This window comes from Aquila chrysaetos, chromosome 5, assembly GCF_900496995.4.
Source record: "Aquila chrysaetos chrysaetos chromosome 5, bAquChr1.4, whole genome shotgun sequence".
In the NCBI taxonomy this organism is placed as follows: Eukaryota; Metazoa; Chordata; class Aves; order Accipitriformes; family Accipitridae; genus Aquila; species Aquila chrysaetos.
The window spans coordinates 8,685,461-8,699,581 of record NC_044008.1 but is presented as its reverse complement, the minus strand read 5'-3'; the positions used below and the strand labels follow the sequence as shown (position 1 = coordinate 8,699,581).

Sequence of the window (14,121 nt, the reverse complement as noted above, 5' to 3'; positions counted from 1 at the left end):
GTATGGGCTTAAATACCCACAGCTAGGGCAAGATCCTGCCCGCATACCTGAGCGTATTTCCCTGGGGACTTTGGCAGAGTTTAGTCTTTCTCTAACTAAATTTGGCTAATAAGTGGAGTTAGGTGTCACCTTGATCAGCAAATGCAGGCAGTGCCTGCTTTTAAGTGCTTTGGGAATTCTCAGCCTGAGAGTGAGTTTTAGGTCCCCATAGTACTAACAGATGCAGAAGGGCAGGCAGTTTGTATCACTGGCTGGCATGCGAATTCTGTCAAAGTCCCAAATTAGACTGATTGTGAATGGCCTTTTTAAAGTCCATAAATTCATAGCAGGGCATCCAAGTTTGAAAAATGTAGCCATAAACTTACTGTGGCGTAACTTGTCCGTCCATGAGCCCAGACAGAGTCATGGATCAGAATTAAACATAACTGGGTTCCTGTAAGAATACATGATTTAAGGTTTGAAAATAATTTGGGGCCCAAAAGAGAGAAATAAATGTGAGTATTTTCTAAGTATAGCTCTGTATTGTTGCTTGTTTCCCAGCAAATAGAAACTGCCATCTCCTGTTCCCTACCAGTGACATTACCTACTTCTAAGGGCAAGCCGAGTGAATGGCAGGTCTGAGAGACTGAGGATATTGTTTCCATCAAGCTTCCAGAGGTTCTTTCTGGCAGAAGCAAGGCACTCTCACACCTCTCTTTGCCGACTGGAAAAGAAAAACGCAAAGAGGATCTCTCAGTCAGCAAAATCCATAGGTTTCAGTAGTTTACTGATTTACAGCAGCTGCAAATCAAGTTCAGTAAAATTTTTAGAACAATCCAGTTCCCGTAGATAGCTGAGGGCAGCTTTTGTTTCCAGTAAACTTCTGTGACATTTGTGATTAAACCTATAAAGGCAGTAAGCACAATTCACAATCAATTATGTTTTATTAATGGTTTTTTAATACACGCCACAGCCCAGTAATCATGAAGCTGTTCAACAGCGTTGCTCTAAAATCAGCTAATAGCAGGATGTAATTTGCAGCCGTCTCTGCTCACTTACAAAACACTTGCTCCGTTAATTGTGATTTCACACTCCGCTGAATGCTGTAGCCTGGAGGTAACATTCATGTGATGGAAGAGTTACCAGTCTGGGCTCTGGGGGCAGGGGAAAGGATCATTTCAAGAGAGGCTACTGTTGTTAAATTTTTAATCTTTTTATGTTAAAAAAAAAACCAACTCAGCAGCAAAAAGCTACAATCCACCGCTAAAAATTCTTTCCCTTCTTTAAAAACCTGAACAGTCTTTCCCTGTTTTGATCTCTGTCTATTGCTTTGTGTTGTTATCAAGAATACAACAAAACATATGACCGGTAGGTAAAACTCTGTTTGTGTAATCGGGCACCTACCTTGATCTCATATTGTAGATTCTAGGTGAACTAGTCTGCCTAAAGCAAGCGCCTAAATTTTCATTACAAATATTTTTGTGCCTTTGGAGGTCTCCAGAGACACCTTGTGTCTTTCTTAAGTCAGAATAGACAGGAGATTCTTCTGTGGGAGGTCAAAGGTGCCTAAAATGTTGCCATATGTTAAGTATGCAAAATAGGCAGATTGAATCTCATGAGTAAATGGTCGGTGGTGATGAGACAAGAGTTCAGCACTGAACAGCCATGGGCAAGGCAACAGCTCCTGCTCTGAAGCGCTTCCAGTGCATATGTCAGAAGGATAAATACTGCCCTGTTTGACAAATGAAAAGAACCATCTTAACCTGGAAAATTCCCAGCTGAGTGTTCGGTACTGTTGTGGCGAACTGGGAGGTACAGCTCAGACCAGACAGGGATAGGAGCACCAACCTGGGAAGGCTTTTATTTGACTTATGACTGAGTCACAGCGGGGTGAGAAGGAGCCGTGGAGGGGGCTTTGCCCACTGCTGGCCATCACCTTTGCTATTGCTGTTTCTCCTATCCTGACCAGTCATGTGGAAGGCGCCAGGCCAGGTTTGAATGCCACTACCTGGGGCTCCAGGCCAGGACTGGGTCCCGTTAGAGCAGAATGGGTGGCAGCAGAAGTCATCCCACATCAGACGGAGAAGAGAAAGGGTGCACACTTAGCTGCTTTGCAAGGCCTGTGTGACACTAAGGCTGGCTGTGCTGGCAGCCAGATTGAATCTCAACAGGAGCAATAGTGAGAAAGGACTCTTTGCCCTCCACATATGCAGAGGCTCAGCCATATTTTGGCCATGTTGCCGCAATGTGAGGGATATGTCTTGGCAGAAGAGTAATGAGAGTGAAATCTGGCAGCTCACGCCGATGCCATTCAGAGGGAGCCAAGAACACACAGGCAGAGCACCTCGGCTGGAGCATGGGCAGAAACTCACAGAGAGATCTGGGCCCAAGAAAAACCCCGCAGATGTTGCAGAGAGCTGAAAAACGATTATGAGCGGAAGACAGAAATGAGCTCTGTGAGGGCAGAAAGACAGCTGCTTAAGAATCAGGTAAGAGGGAAAGGCTAAATACTTGTCCAAGGCCTAAATGCACAGATACTCCTTGGGCAGTCTATACTTAGGTTGGTGTTAACTTCACTTAGTTAAGCTTTACTTGCATTAAGCTCAAGTGTTAAGCTCCTCTTAGCTACAAGTTTCGTGCCAGGACATGATGCTGAAAACGTCACGGTTCACTTTGTGCAGGACTACCCGACGTTTATGCCATTACCTCTCTCACCCAGCCTTTGACCTTGCTGACCTTAGCGTGGCGATGACGTCCCTGCACCACCTAGCAGGAATAATTGCTGTGACATCCACAGGTCATGGAAGCCAGCTGCTCCTTTGTCCCCAAAGTCTTTATACTCCCACTTTTCCTCTTCCATGTCTTTCTGGGACCACACAGGGAGACTGAGACTAAAGTCGACTAACACGCAATCAATAAGCAGACAGCACTTGTCTGTTCGTTGCTGTCTCTGCTGGTGTGCTTTCAGCTGTCGCCAATGCCTGGAAGAAATAAGCAGATGGATAAAAAGCAGTAGGATTCAGCACAATCCAAAAAAGACAGACGGGAAGATGGTGGGACTTTCAAAGGTCTAACCCTGCATTACATCAAGATCATTACACCACAAATTGTCCAGATGGTACAAAGCCTCAGGCTCATGGCTGGACTTCTCAATACGCTTGAATATACTTATTGTCAAAGTACAGAAGAAACTCTAACGAGTTAGGAGACTGCACAGCCTGACCCAGATCTCTAGCTCTGGTGGTCTGCTCATTGCAGCTTCCCCTCCTGAGACCAAACTCACTTTAGAAGGACTCAGCCAGTGCCAAATGCACTCATGTAATTTAACAAGTAGCAAAGACCCATATTTCCACACCACATTAATGTCCGGTAATCTCCAGGGGCTCCTTGTTCCTCTTCAGGCTAAATTAATAGGTCTTGTTCTAATCTATAGAGTCTTTTAATATCTAGAAACTTCAAGAGTATCACGTCAGAGACATCTGTTTTCCTGTGTGATTAATATTTTAAATTCTCTTTTTGAAACAGGATGAATATATCATAGATCTCTGAGGAAAGGGCTGGGCATCTGTTGTATGTTGACATTGTAGAAAACATAAAGCGTCACTTGTTGATGCTAACACAGTACAAACAGTAATGCAGTGTTCTGATTTTTTTTCTTCTCTTTCTAAAGTAACAGAACATAAGTCTGTATTTTAAGAGGAATGGTCTCCTACACTGACATACTATCTCTTGCTTTATATGGCATTCTTTATACTGAAATTGCCCCTAAATTTTTAGGGCTTTTCAAACTCTTCTACAATATGCTAGGCATGAGATGAACTTGTATAGCTTGTATTCTCATGCTGCTGGCAGTGGTAATTGTATTAATTAATGTTTTTAATGTATGGATTTCCAAGTTGAAATGAAAGGCACAAAATCACCTAGCTGTAAAGCCATTTTTGTCATTTTTCACAAGGAAAGAAAAAAAATAGTTCTGAGAGATAACAGCCAGCAATTGAAATTTAAAGCACTTTGATTCATTTTCAGCAAATTTATGTGTCAGCACTTGATTAACATTTCATGAAGGAAATTTCTCCGTTTCCATGGAAGAAATTTACTTGTTTTCTCTACCTCACCATGTTTTCTGCAACTTTTTCCTCCTTTTTTTCATTTCCTGATATAAGCTATCAGATTTCAGCCAGCCAGAATCAGGATGTGAGCAATTTGTGTACCTGGCACATATCTGTCACCCTAAGGCTTGGGTTCCTTTACAAATATTTCTCTTCCAGAGGTGATGGCATCTCTAATTATAACTGGTAAGGAGATTCAAGCTTGTCCATCACTTTTTTTCCAACGAAGTATGACATCTTATCTTTCAGTGCAGTTCTCATCAGGCATTAAGGTCAAGTGCTGGCAGAGCACACATAAATGTGCCAAATGTGGTGGATGAACAATGCTGCTGTGCAAGTTATCCGTGATCTCTGAGAGAAAGAAATCATGGCATTTAACTTGTTGTGTCAGTCTTGAAAGATGCGCCAGAATTTGGAGGCAAAATTGGAATTGTTTTAGAAATCTCCTTCCTTAGGATAAGATTTGTAGGGCACAGCAAGGGCTCAGGAAGAGATATCTCTCTGATGGGGTGTCCTTGGAGACAGATATGTTGATGGAACTATTAAATTCAATGTTGTAATACACCACAAGAGCACAGGTGTGAAGAACCTCCCCTGTGACCTTCCACTGAGCACGGTCCTCCTCCAAAGAAAGTTTACTAAGGGTGATAGGTGATACCAAGTTGACGTATGTCCCCGGGCACCACAGTATCACATTATAGTCCTGAATAATGCAGTAAAAATCCCTGACTGCCAAGAGGGAGCCACCCACAATAAAGCTAAACATAATCTTCTCCAGCACCCACGGCAGCTCGTGTTGCATCCTTTCTCAGGAAGCTGGGTAAACAGATGAGCCCTGCAAAATACTGCAAAGGGGAACAAATGTGGAGGAATTTAGGATATAGCATATGGTAGGGATGAGGGGAAAACCCTCCAGAGTTTTAGCCGAGCCATGTAGATTGTCCCATTTGCTAGTAAATGGCATTGACAAATAGCTAGGAGACCTGAGGTGCCTCAGCTCTCAATAAAGTTTCCCATTCCATCCTTATAAGTGGAAAATTGGAAAGTCTACAGCTGTTGGATAGACTGCCAGTGCCAACCATTGGTGCTGATATGGTGGAAGGTATCAGCAAAATTGTCATTGATATATGAACAATCATACTCGATTCACAAGTCATCTGGCTAAATGAAAGATTCAACTGCACTTCTTTTTGAAGTTTGACACCTAGAAAAATAGACTGAAGACACTTAGCCTAATAAGAATTCACCCCTGAACTGACAGCACAGGTGGAGCTACTCTGTGAGCTGCAAACAGAAAGCCTGCAGAAGACCAGAGCTGTCATGTGAATATAGCCCTGGATGAAAGCCAGGAAAGACAGATTTAGTTTTGGAGATGATATCGGTGGGATACTGAACATAGAAAACCCAGACATCCTCTTTCTCGTTCGAGTTGCTTTCACAGAAACAGGAGTGTGCACATCCTTAGTAAATAAGCAAACTTGCACCAAGAAATACCGTATTTGTGCGATCAACTTTTTACAGGCACAGAAATAGTCTGCCAAAACTGATTATTCAGACTAAGAGGCAAGGGTATTTTCAACAAGAGCAGCACAGCTGCCAGTTAACACAAGTGAGTTGCTTTTACTGAGGGAAGTGCTGACAGTGTCCCCCAAGAGCAGATGTAGCTCTCCCCTGTGGATCTTTCCTGGAGGAAAGAAAAGGGGCTCCGGAGTGCCAAGTGAAGGTGTTTTACAAGCCGAGTGCTGCTGGCTAAAGTTGACATAGGGAAGTGCTGACAGAAACCTTCTGATCCAGACATGGAAACCTTTCTCCTGCCTGTTTCTGTTTATTTTTCATTTCGATATTTGGATCGCTTCTACACCTAGGCTCTACTTCTATTTCCACCAGGGATCCAAAGCATATAGGACGGGAGTGTCCGTATTTTTAATATTAACAGAACACCTAGAACAATACAACCCTGTCTGTAGCTGGAGTTAAAACATTAAATACAAATGAAAAATGAAAGAATTGCAACTTGATCAACAGGTACTTTTTTTTGAAACATCCCAGAAACATGCTTTTAGTAGAAGAGGGTACTGCAAAACCAAGTTGGCATGGCCAGTGTAGTGAAATCACTTCTGGTAGGAAATGGCAAATCTTGACTCTGGGGTGCTACCTTCACCATGGTTACGGGGAGGAATATGGGCTATATCAGCCTGGAATAGGTACAAAATATTTGTATATGTAGTCGTGAGTTATGCAAGCTGCAGAGAAAGCACGTGGGAGGTGCACGCCAGAGATAACAGGAGAGAAGCTGAGTTGCTAGCCCATCTTTGCTAGCTGCTTTAAAATAACCTCCCTTCTTCGCACCAAGCTGTCTGTTCAGTGTCACCATAGTGACGCTGCTCACCAGCCACCCAAATCTGACTCGCAGCTTCCTTCAGGAGTCCCACCGCCGAGAAGCTGCTGTTGCTGGAAGCATCCCTCCCTCCCAGCCCGAAGAGGAAACCTCCCCGGACAAACCAGCTTTCGCATTAATGCCTCCACTCACCGACCTGCGCGCAGCACCCTTGGTCCTTGCCCGCTACACGGGCAGCAGCGCACGGGCTACCGAGTTTGCAGAAGGAGAGAAGCACATTCGACACCCAAAGCTGTGTATTTGGTAACTGTCTCCCGTTTATAAACAAAGGGTGTGAACACGTAAAATAGGATGATCATGTTCTCCTGGAAAGCAGGTCTCTGCATGCGTGGTGTCTCCCTACAGTTTCAAAGCCTCTGTGGAAAGTTCAGAGCTTCACAGGAATTGTCAAGTGGGAAGGCTAAGGCGATGGGTGTCGGTGGGTGGCACCCACCCATGGGCACCCCTTACCGAGCAGTGTGTCCCCAGATAGAGCAGGATCATGGGGCTGAGTCATCTGTGTTCTCCAGCCCAGGTGGGGTTCCCACCATCTCCTCCCTTCATATCCCTGGACACGTCCAGACCGGGGGTCTCAACACAAAGTGGCAAGGAAGAAACAGAGAAATGGTCATACCTATTCCAACTTCTCCGATCGCTTCTTGACTTCTGCTGGGACTGATCCTCTGCTGTGCCATGACTGATTTCAGTTTCCCTCAGCATGGCCACTGTAACAAGCTTAAGTGATAAAATATAGAAATCCTTTGCATTCTTTGCAGGGAGAATCAGTTCTGTCTATACCATCATTCATTTCACATATATGCTTTTTACGTACAATGTTGAAGTAATTTTCGGTACCTTACTAGCCTTTATTGCTGACGTGTCAGAGACACATAGATCCCTGAGACACAGATGCGATGCAAGGTGGAGGGTGATGCCGTTTGCAGAAACCAGCACCTATGAAGGAGTCAGGGGGATGAGAACAGACTCCGTGCTGTTCAGGGTAAGTCCACCGTAGCTCTAGGCATGTTCCAGGTAGGGTTTAGAAAACCGTATACAGGACCCCGTTTACAAGCCTTTTCTTCGGCAAACTTAGTTGTTCTTGGTAGTGTTGAAGGGCTGTTGAAAACAGGCTGGTTTTAATATGACCTTATAAAAGACTCACATAAAAGCCAGAAGGAGCAATGGAAAACAAGGGAGGTCTATCATTAAGGTATCAGAGGAGCCCTGGAAAAGATCAAAGTTTCATTCTTGGCTGTGCTCATGACCTTAGGTAAATCATTCAGGAACAGGCTTAGAAGACACACCAGCTTGCGTAGGAAGTTTTTCAGAGTCAGTGCCTCAGTGGGAACCAGGGGGTGCAGGGCACAGTTGGAAGCATGTTCTTCAATTCCTAAAGGGAAGCAGAGACCTTTTCGAAGTGTGATAGTGATTGTGAGTGCCAAGCAAATCAAAATCTGAACTTAGACTCTTCTGAGAATCTCATTTCATCTTTCTGTGCCTCTTTTTCCCCAAGTGTGAAACAGGGAAAATAAATATTTTACCAGTGTTGTCAGGATAAATGTATGAATATTTGCTGAGATACAGTGGTGACAGAAGCTACAGAAGTAAATAGAATGGATATTGCATTAAAAAAAATCCCAAGTCCCATTTTTATCCAAACAGTGGATTAGTGATGAGAACAATGGAAGTCGATTCAACTGAATTATTAACCACACAACCATTTATTTGACAAATGCTACCTTTTTGTCTGATAATTATTTCCAATGGGATAGTATCACCATTTTATATGGCCTGTATACACTTCAATGATATTTGGTAAATTATAGTACTCAGTCTGACACAGAAAGTACTGCTGAGTACAGTTACTTCATTACTCCCCCTAACATTACCAGCAAATATATTTTCTGAACCTGGTTAATAAACCACAGGTGATCAACAGACTAGCTTACTTATAGATCACCGAGGGATGATGAAGCTTGTTTTCCATTGACATATCACTTATATCTGAATGGAAAATTCTGCTGAGACAGCCTGCAGCTCAGACTACACACGTTACTAGGACAGCAGAGAAAGACCTTTAACAGTGCATCTGACATATTATTGATTTACGAGAGAACAATGTTGGACTAATTATGAATAAAAAGCTATCCTTTCACACAATTTGGTACAGCAATATTGAAATTGTACCAGGATAAACAACTGCCTTGCAATCAGTGTGCTCGTCCATCATTCAGTGTTAAATCTTAATTGTTGCTTATTTCAACTTCTTTGTGTTAAGTGTTTCTAAATTATAAATAACCCTGCAACTTTAATAATAATATATTATCTGTTAAGGAAAAGGTAAGTACAGCAATAAATGATTAAAGTGATCTATTTAAATATTACCCTATTTGATTTATCTGAGGATTTGGAGATCAAGGCAGTCACTTTGTCATATTTGAAGAGATATTGACAAGGAGACTATGGAGAAATCATGCGTCTATGTTGCATAAATAGACTTTGTGTATGTGTATTTAGTTACAAAATTGTTACAACATGGTCTTCACTCCAAGGCTTGATTTTTCTCCTTTTAAGGTCATTGGCAAACTATCTTGACCTTACTGAGAGTAAAATCATATCCTAAGTACATACATCACTGCTCTGTTCTCCCTTTGATCTGAGCATTGAACTGTGATTAACATTAAAGAGACCAAGTCCAGCCGTAAGCATTTTCATGCCCTAAGCAAGCATCAACTGCAAGACTCCTCCTTGTCATGTGTCTTCTTTTTCTCTTTCATGTCTCTTCTATTTTATTTTTTTTAACTTAATTTGCTTGCAAGAGAATCTTTCGTGCCTTAAGGAGGGATGGTTTTGTGATTAAGTCATTTTATGGAAAGCCAGGTTCAATTTCCAGACCTTCCACATAATAACTACCCTTGGTGGGTCACTCAATAAAGTGCCTTGCAGAAATGCAGTGCTAATAACTAAATGCACCACGGACCATCCTCTGTTGTTGACGCCAACCAGCATGAAACGGATGAAACACATCAAAACTCTTTATTGGGTATGGTCTCTGGTGTCTGCTTGTCCATGAACCATGTCCAGGCACTGTTTAGAAGAGCACTAGTTGACCTGACTCAAAACCGTCCCTCGGAGCATGTTAACAGTTAAATGGTATTGCATGGACTTGATTGCTTTTCTATTACAGACACAGCCTTCAGTTCCCACCTGGTAAAACAGGGCTTCTCCTGTGTTTCAAATATTTCTCACAGCCCAAAAATGGAGGTAAAGCCCCAAGAGGTTTCTCCCATCCTCTCATTGCCTGCACTAGGTGAGCAGGCTAGTAAAGGAAGGCAGGGCAGGTGGACTTCAGCTAAAGAGTGGAACTGAAGATCGAATGCTGAGTTCAGCAAAAATTAACAGCAAGGAGATAACACTGTAACAGCGCTATAGCTGAAAGAATAGTAAGTAGAGTGCAGTCAACCAAAAAAAAAAAAAAAAAAAAAATTGTTAAGGGCTGGAAGCAGCTGGAGGCACAGTGAATGAGAATACATAAGACTCTGAGTCCAGAAGAGAGAGAGGATGGAATAAGAGAGGATGGTGTAAGAAAAATGTCAGAAGTGGTCTCTCTGCCCTTGCAAAACATAAAATACTGTTGAGCAGTGTGGTCAACATCAGATATCTTGCCCCATGTCTGTGATCTTTGTGCATAGCTGTAGATGCTTAGCCTGTAATCAGTTATGAAGCAAATGGAATAACATGCTCTATGAGAACAAAAGACAAATGTATTTCTTACTTTCTATGCTATCCAGCAATCACTTAACACTGCTCTTGAATGTTTTATTGATCAAAGTTTTGTAACAGCTCACATGTCCTTTTGCCTTTTCTAATTTCTTCCATCTCTTCTTTAGAGGTCCAGTGGAAAGACTTGTTGGCTTGCTCTTCGCTGGCTTGTGAGGCAGCACTTCAAATTTGGCAATGGATCAGAAGGACTGAAGAGCACTTTTGCTCCCACCAATGTTTCTCAGAGCTGCTAAAACAGGACCAATGAAGATGTTCACCAGACTCCAAGTCCTTGCGCTAGCTTTATTTTCCAAAGGAGTTTTCCTTTCCCTAAGTGACCACAGCTTTGTAAGGAAGGAAATTAAGATAGAAGGAGACCTGGTCTTAGGTGGCTTATTCCCAATCAATGAAAAAGGCACCGGGATAGAAGAATGTGGGAGAATCAATGAAGACCGAGGCATCCAGCGCTTGGAGGCCATGCTGTTTGCCATTGATGAAATCAACAGAGACAACTACTTGCTTCCAGGAATTAAGCTTGGAGTTCACATCTTGGACACGTGTTCCAGGGATACATATGCCTTAGAACAGTCTTTGGAGTTTGTCAGGGCATCTTTGACTAAAGTGGATGAAACAGAGTATATGTGCCCTGATGGCTCATATGCCATCCAAGAGAATTTACCATTACTCATTGCAGGAGTCATAGGCGGTTCCTATAGCAGCGTCTCCATACAGGTAAGTCACAGGAGCCCCATCAGGTGAGAATCATTCGTCTGCAATTCCTCTGAGAGAACTACTGCTTACCTAAGTTTGTCAATAAAGCAAGTCATAGCTTAATCACTTTACCCTAGGGGTCAATCTAGCATATACTTTTTACTGAATTTATATTAGTTTGATTCATTCTTTAAAACACTTGCTGTAGTTTAAACCTCTGGCAGCTGTCCACTTCCTCTAGTTATGGTGTATCCTGAGGGCATGTGAAGTTTCCAAAAGTCTTAGTATTTATTTTGAACTTTGCATTTCATGAGACTTTTGAACTCTAAGTTCAAATCTCTGCTTTCACATCAATAATAAATTATACCACCTATATTTCTGAATATATGTATGCTGTGTGTACATAACATTTGTCATTTAAACAATAGAGATTAAAACTGAAAGAAGAAATCCTTATCTTACTTCCAGGCTGAAATAAAATGAAAATGGCATACTAGCCAGAAACTTAAATTACACCTGACCATATGATTGCAAGCTTTTAGTATCCAATTAAGCGCACCAAAGCCAATGAAAATTATTCTGCTGATCTCAGTGAGAAAGGTCTCAAATATCCCATGCAGGCAGTACAGTTTCTGAACGGATTCTAAATTTGCTGTCTTTCCTTTTGTTTCCATATATAGTTCATACTAAGACAGTTTTTGCCAAGAAATGTTGCCTGGCAAAGTGCAGTGTAAGCACTGTCAGAAGTCCAGCACAGAAGACAGATGCCCTCAGTATATCTTGCTCCCTCCTTCTAGCACTTTGTAACTGCAGCTTTTGGTTGTGCAATATTGGTTCCAGACAGGGTCTCAGTAGGGTGGTGGAGGCTATTCAATGGCTTGCAAAGGTGTAAAGTTGCAGGTGGGTTAAATGTTCCATATATCCTTCCAACTATGGTTTTATTGCATGCTTAGTTTCAGTTGCAAGGGGCTAAACATGATGTTGATTCCTTTTGGTCTTGGCTTCGCATTTTTCATAAATTCATGATAAAACTTTAAGTCCTCGGCATTTTTTTTTCCATTAAATGAACATGAAGAACATATATTTTTTAAAAAAAAAAAATTTTTTTTTAATTTTTAAAATTTTTTTTAAAATTTCTTTTTACAGCAGAAATTCTGTATTTCTCCTCTCCAGACCAGGTACTCTTACGGCAGTGCAGCCTCGGATGTTCTAAAGTTCCCCACCACTGCCAGTGTGCACTATCCATGAGCAAAAATGTCCCCTAGCTTCACTGAAGCTGCCAAATCTACACATATCTCACTATTTTGGGTTAAATTAAATAAACCAGTCCATAGCACTCATAACCACAAGTGAGTGGTGTCTTAAGCCCAGATTTAGGTAGGCTAAGACCCTGCATCTAGTATTTCCTAGTGGTCAGTTCCAGGTTTCCAAAGGCACCATGCCTTGACAGTGCTGGACCACTATGAGCAATGTGTTTTTCCAAACTGAGTACAGGCCATAATTACTGCATCAGTGTCAAAGGAGAAAAATGTTCTTCTGTACTACAGACCATCCCAGCAGTGACAGAAAGCCCACAGAGCTTCATTTACCTGTTTCATAAACAGGCCAAGAGTTCATCCAATGCTCATTTCAGTCAGAATTACACTGGGGAACTAGCTGCTGCTCTTGTCAAGGCATTAAATCCCATCAGCTTGGGAGCATGGCCAGTTTCCATAAGACATGCATGAGCACAGAAGCAGCATTTCAACAAATTGTATTTTATTCCCTTTTGTGTTCCAGTGTGTGGCTTTCCTGTGTATTCACAGTAGGGAATACATGGGCAAATGGCTACCCATAGCACAGGGGAATAGTTTCTGCAGAGCAGAACCTCAGCCATCTCTCATACTAGGAGTGGTTTTGTCCCTCTCTGGACCAGCTAATACAGCAGAGAACTATCTTTCACCAGTTATGTGGGTCTGATCACTTGGAGCACAAAGAACAAGTAAGTTCCAGGGCTGGAAAAGAGACATCTGAAGAGGAGAAATGATAGCTACAAAACCTTGGGCAACACAAACTGTTAAGGAAATCATTATTAATTGTTTCTTCCAATCAGACAAAGGGTACATCAAATTAAACCAGCGAATGGCAGGTTGTTGTGGATGCTAAAAACTAAATGAGTTCAAGAAGTGACTAGAAAAAACGAGGAAATTCTGTACAGATACTATCTCTGGCTCAGAAATTCCAAGACCTGCAAGTATCTTAAGGCTGGTAAAATATTTTGAAACGTCATATGCTTGCCCTATCGCACTGGTGGAGAGGTGGCAGTGGTTTTGCTGTACCTTTGGTCTAGTCATTTGTGGTCAGTGTGTTTCTCAGTCCACCCTAAATTCAAGTATGTCCAATGGACATGAAGACATGAAGTAGCCTCAAAGGCACATCCATAAAAGTAGTTACAGCTGAGGAAATGGTACAGATATTTCCTTCCCTCCCAGAAACCCTGAGGCAGTCACGCCATGCTCCTAAAATGGCCTGGGGCCTCTTGCACAACATCTGTCAATCTGTTCCTTTGAAGCCAGTCTCTGGTGATCACTGACATAAGCCTAAATCCTTATCTGAGACAGCAGATTGGATGCAGCACACAATGAATATACATAGTATATACAGATGCTTCATATTCCAAAAGCTTGGGTTTGGAGCAGCTGTCAGACAGAAATCGGAAGTCCTGATAAGAGACTTTCTCATTCAGTACATGTGAAAAATAGCAATATAGCTCTGTGCATATCTGTATGTCACCCAAATTTCAAAACTTATGAAGGGTGATGAAACAATAATCATATCTAGTATTACTCTATGATCTATACAGCTTCCCTATAGTAGCCAATAGTTGTTCAAACGTAATACCTTTCTTACATAGTTCTTCAGAAAAATAAAGAGATAGGTTCACAAATCATTCAATGTGTCATCAAGCACTTTCCAGCTAGAAGAGGAGTATTCAGTTGATTACTTTCCCTTGATATAGATTGCGTTGGCCTTCCTTCAGGCCCTCTTTTCTAGCTTTCCTCTAGATTTCACACTATCTAGAAAAGACGTAATTAAGCCATTCACTCCTGCTCATCTTGTTAAGATAATCAGTCATGATTTCTGTTTCAAAAGAAAATCCTTGTCAAGCATAATAGACATTGCAGACTCAAGCCTGAAGATAGA

The 14,121-nt window shown here is 42.0% G+C and overlaps 1 protein-coding gene across 5 annotated transcripts in view; it reads left to right on the top strand.

Moving 5' to 3' along the window:
- GRM3 (glutamate metabotropic receptor 3) overlaps nucleotides 1-14,121 on the top strand; it is a 107,077-nt gene that overhangs the window by 50,502 nt on the left and 42,454 nt on the right. For all 5 annotated transcript variants that reach the window (XM_030015562.1, XM_030015560.1, XM_030015559.1 and 2 more), the window contains one exon: nucleotides 10,356-10,959. In XM_030015562.1, coding sequence (XP_029871422.1) covers nucleotides 10,462-10,959 — 498 coding nt within the window. In that variant the 5' untranslated portion in view covers nucleotides 10,356-10,461. The remainder of the gene's footprint in view (nucleotides 1-10,355; nucleotides 10,960-14,121) is intronic.